The following is a 5,054-nucleotide window of genomic DNA, read 5'->3' as shown; positions in this document are numbered from 1 at the left end:
GAGGGGTGTGAGGGGGATACGCCACACTAGACAGTATATATATATATACATACATGTGTGTGTGTGTGTGTGTGTGTGTGTGTGTGTGTGTGTGTGTGTGTGGAGAGAGAGAGATGTAATTAAGCTTTCAGTATAAGTCAAACTGGAGATTTGCTTATGCATGATACATTTATTCCTATGGAAGTTGGTGGTGCACAATTCCTCACACCGTGTATTGTGTGTTTCTAGCCTCAGGCTACCTCTGACTGGGGATTTGCTCAGTTACCATCCAACTCAGCACGTTGTGATCAACCTACCTGGCAGCAGCAGCACAATTAAAACAGGGCTGCCAGGATGTGATGGCTACTTCAGAATAGCAGAACCAGGACACTGACATGTTACAAATGAATTGCAACATGTCAGAAACAGTCGATGCGAAGTCGATGCAGTTAACTACTGAGTAGGTGTGCTATCCTTTCCAAGGACGACTCACATTCCCCATTCTAATGACCTGCATGTCTGTGGACTGACAAACATATTCTTCAGATCTGAACACTGATGTAATAATTCTATTATATTACTACTAACTGGAATCCGATGCTGTAACTAATAATATTATTATTATTATTGAAAAGGTGTGCATACTTTCTTCAGGTAAAATGCTCGGGCCTGATTTTAGCACAAAATTGACTGCCCCTGACTGATTTCAGAATTCATTTCAAGCACAGTTGGATGCCTGATTAACTCCTGAAGCAGTCCCCTACTTTAAAGAACAAGTATCAGCCAGTACTGTCCCCTTGCACCAAAAACATATTATATTTATATTTTATAAATATAAATTATAAAGGTTTTTTCTGCTAGAACCAAGTGTATGCCACCATTATTCTGCACACATCTGTAAAGATGTCGACACAGAGAGCCGCAGCCAGTAGCTGTCTGCTAGGCCTCACCTTCATTAATCAGCAGGTGCTCATACCTTGTATTTTGCATTTTAATTAAATTATCTGACAAATAATATGACCTAATGACCTATGACAGAGACCATTCAAGAAGTTTGTCTTTCCGCTTTGGTGATTTCATTTTCTTTGCATTTTTTAATCTGTAACTTAGCATTAATTAGCAGGTACATATGTCAGTTGCATCCATAAAGTTAACAGATACAGCTTGCTAACAACCCCGAATGTGGTCATTTGTCAATATGGAAGAAAAAAAAACATGGGAACAACCAAAATGCTATCATTCATGGTTTAAAATGCAGTTTCTAGGAACCAATGTGGCATCCACTGTTGGATGCCACATTGATATACAGTCTACCGTTTTTCCACTTTTAAATGCAATCAGTCAATTAAAGCACCTTCCATGCAGGTTAGTTCAGTTGCTTTACAGATGACTATTGAAGTGAGACACTAAATCACTACTACCTCTTTAAAACTGATCATTTGAGAGAAGAGTGAAATTAAAATATTTGACTCTGAGCCACCCGGTTAGCCCATTAACATGCATGGCTTACAACTCAAACGTTTCTCCTTTTTTGCCATGTTTTATCACAGTGTCTCCACCGAACTGGGTAATTTATACCCAGCCTAATTTGAAATGAAATGAAACATGAAACATGGGCAATGTGTGGAGTGGTACTGATCAGAATGGCCTTTATTGGGGAATTGACACTGTTGTTAGCCTATTCTTTGAGCATCTTTATAGTTTCATTCTGATTTGGAACTACTGTAATGAAGTTATGATACATTATAATGTGTTTATTTGCATTGTTTTTCTTTTGAAGCCTGCAAATCAATGTGAAAATATAATTATGACCAGGCCAGCCAGTCATGTTTTGTTAAGAATCTAAGGTTGGCTGCCTCAACACTGATGAGTAGGAAGGCTTGACTTGTGGGAATCTTGACTAAATGGGTGGTTACCCCTGCTGACAGCACCGCACAGTAGAGCTCTCTGACACACGGGCAGTGAAATTCATGGGCTATATATACTCACAGAGCCTTTGTAGTTTGGGTTCAGGCCACTGTGAGTAGCCTAATCTGAGCTACTACCTCTGTAAAGTGCACGTGTGTGTGTGTGTGTGTGTGTGTGTGTGTGTGTGTGTGTGTGTGTGTGTGTGTGTGTGTGTGTGTGTGTGGTTTTGATGAGAGTTCTGCAGCATGCATTTCATGGTCAGGCTCACACCAGCGTGCTGCCGTATGTCTCTGTGCGAAGAGCCTGTTGACTCATAAAACACACTCAAAGATGAGTAGGCGATGATTTACCTAATTGGCAGATTACTATAGGTCTTTTATCAGCAGCCTAAGTCACTATTATGTAACATTTCAGCAGAGTCTATCTTCTATCACACATGAATGTAGTGTACTCATGCTCCCTTCTATTCCTCATTTGTTAAAAACTGTGAAGGATGCTGGCTTCTTTCGCTTCCTTACCTGATGAAGTGCAGATGATATATGTTTGCAAAATCACAGCTATATCCCAAACGACATGCATTCTTCGTTTAATTCCTGCTCATTTTCTGATGCTGCTGCGGAGTCGCACTTGTAGATAACAACACGGCCAAACTTTAAGCATTTTCCCCCTCCTCTTCTTCTTTTGGAGCTCGTTATCCCCGTCTCGCTCCTCCCGTGGAGCGCCGTGATGGTTTCAAGCCTCGTAGGACAGATCCGTTCTCACAGCTTCGTCCTCCTTCGCTTTCCGGTTTGGTGTTCGGGCAACATTTCGGTCTTATATTTTTAACAAAATTATTTTTACCAGCGTTCGTCATACATTTATCTCTTAGTCAGTGTGTTCTGTCCTTATAAAATGTCAGCCGTGAAATCCGTTCATGATGCACGCTCCGCTTGTGTTTGGGGCGGGTGGGTGTCTGTGGCGCACCGCCCGCCTGCAGCAGATCAGCAAAACTTCACTGACGACGCAAAACGAACCGAGAGCGCACAATCTGACAGAGAAAGACGCACATTCAAGATAAAACTACATAACAGGGTTATGTCTGAAAAAACAGTGCTCTGTAAATAACTGCTTAAAGAAGGATCATTTAAAAAATAAGCTGAAACATGTTTAGTCTCACTGGCAAGCCGTGCAAAGTGCGTTAGAGCAGGTCCACATGGATAGATGAAGAAAACTTAAAGAACTAACAGAAACAATAACTTTCACATTGTTTTATTCCGACTTCCACGTTTAATAAGTCAAATTCCTGACTGACATGCTGCCACAATAACTGCTGACACTCACTGAGTTAGACCAAGATACAACAACATGCCACAAAGCATCCAACTGGCTGCAGCGTGCAGTCTGTAGATGGCCTTGCTAGATGATACTTTTGGCTGTACTGACCTACATAAACACGCTCCGACTTTGTCCCGTGGAAGTTGTGCGACCTCTGGCGTTAGCTGTAAGTTACTTTAACTAAACCCCGTCTCGATCCACGCCTTGCTCCTCTCATACAACAAACAACATGGCGACGGAGAAAAGGCTCAGCGTGTGGCTTCATAATAAAAGTTCGTTAATCGGCGTGATTTCAGGATGGAGCAGCGAAGGATTGAACCACCAAGTAGTTCATCATTTTTGGACTACAGCTTAGATAAGAGTTCATTCTCCTCAAACACATGGCAGTTTGTGAATTGTATAACTTAGAATTTATATTACATTTTCATTAAGTGTCATAAAACTGCCATCATAATATTGATATCGTCAGTATCAGTGATCATACATGGGTAGCATGTATCAGTCACTTTTTACTAGCATATATTATTAAAAATGTAAGATAGTGCACCAATAAATATTAACAAGAGCACTTTGAGAAGCAGGACAGTCTGGATTGCTGAGGTCAATTACCAGCTACAAGCCAGGGGGAAAACACACCAAGGTCAGAAAGATGTTCACATTATTATTTAAAACTTCTGTTAAAAAATAGCCACGTTTTTTGGTTTGTTTGTTGTTTATTTATAAAGGTTTTACACGAATGTGAACTTTGTTTCTCTCATGATAAATTATGTTAAACTAGTCAGCTAGTTATCACTGGGCTGACTTAAATACATGCATCTTTTATTAGGCCTGTTCATTTCACAGGTTGTAGTTGTGGATGTGATGCATATAATTACTTGTGTAGCACAAACTGTTTGGCATTTTAATTATGTATGCTAAACTCCGTGATAGCACAGCCCAGCTCTTTGGAAGTCCCACTGTGGGGTTTATTTGTTTTGTGTGTGTGTGTGTGTGGGGGGGGGGTCACGTGCATACTTTAATGCATTTTAAGATGAACACAAGGATCTTGTGTTCTTCCTTCCAAATACTGATATGAATAAGAGCCGCTCCAGATAATGGTGAATAGTTGGAGTTGCTACAGCAGCAAAGGGCTGTTGCTGCTGTAGCATACACATTGCACATTGGTCAAAAATAAGACACATAACACACTGCCAGTACTTTAAATGATGATTTATATATGGGTTCTGTTTTCATGTAGCTTCAATATTATCATCAGTAGTATCATCATGAACCAAAGATTTACGCTGCCCGAACAAGAAACCGAGCTATGGTTCGCCAGCCTTCCTATAGAGGAGGAAAAAGGAGGGTGTGTTAGCTTTTCTGTAAGTCACACATTTATCCATTTTCCATCCACATCTTTCTGTAATACACAGATATGACTTTTTTTTTAACTCCTGTTACAAATCAGCCTTCTCTACAGAGACATACAGTGACCTCATAGATGACGTGCTGAAAGATATGTGAGGATAGTGACCTACATTGACAGCAATGCAAGATTATGCCTATTTCTTTTACGTCTCACTCCGTCTCACTTGACACTCCGTCGCACTCGAAGCTATCCCTACCACTTATTATGTCTGCGGAGAGCAGCTTTGTTTATCTCCTTCAGCAGAGTTTCCTTGTTGTTCTTCACATTTTCTTTCGCCGTCTCCAACACAAACTTGATTTTCTCCTGGCTGAAGGGACGCTGGAAGGTTGAGAACTCATCCATCTTTGCTTTGAACTCCTCTGCATCTATTAAAAAAGCAGTAAAGTGCCTCAATCACCTATTCTGTTTATCACAATAAGCTTCCGTTTGCAGCACTATGTAGGTT

The 5,054-nt window shown here is 40.6% G+C and overlaps 1 protein-coding gene across 1 annotated transcript in view; it reads right to left on the bottom strand.

The window, feature by feature from the left end:
* Positions 1-5,054, bottom strand: part of LOC102311041 (cytosolic phospholipase A2 gamma) — a 40,021-nt gene that overhangs the window by 13,295 nt on the left and 21,672 nt on the right. The window contains exons 13-14 of the mRNA XM_005945674.3: positions 4,806-4,974; positions 2,406-4,524 (exon numbers count right to left, since the gene is read on the bottom strand). Coding sequence (XP_005945736.1) covers positions 4,506-4,524; positions 4,806-4,974 — 188 coding nt within the window. The 3' untranslated portion in view covers positions 2,406-4,505. The remainder of the gene's footprint in view (positions 1-2,405; positions 4,525-4,805; positions 4,975-5,054) is intronic.

The sequence above is a fragment of the Haplochromis burtoni genome, unplaced genomic scaffold (genome assembly GCF_018398535.1).
Source record: "Haplochromis burtoni strain Fernald_Lab_line unplaced genomic scaffold, NCSU_Asbu1 Contig_441, whole genome shotgun sequence".
Lineage (NCBI taxonomy): Eukaryota > Metazoa > Chordata > Actinopteri > Cichliformes > Cichlidae > Haplochromis > Haplochromis burtoni.
This window is presented reverse-complemented; position numbering and strand designations above follow the sequence as displayed.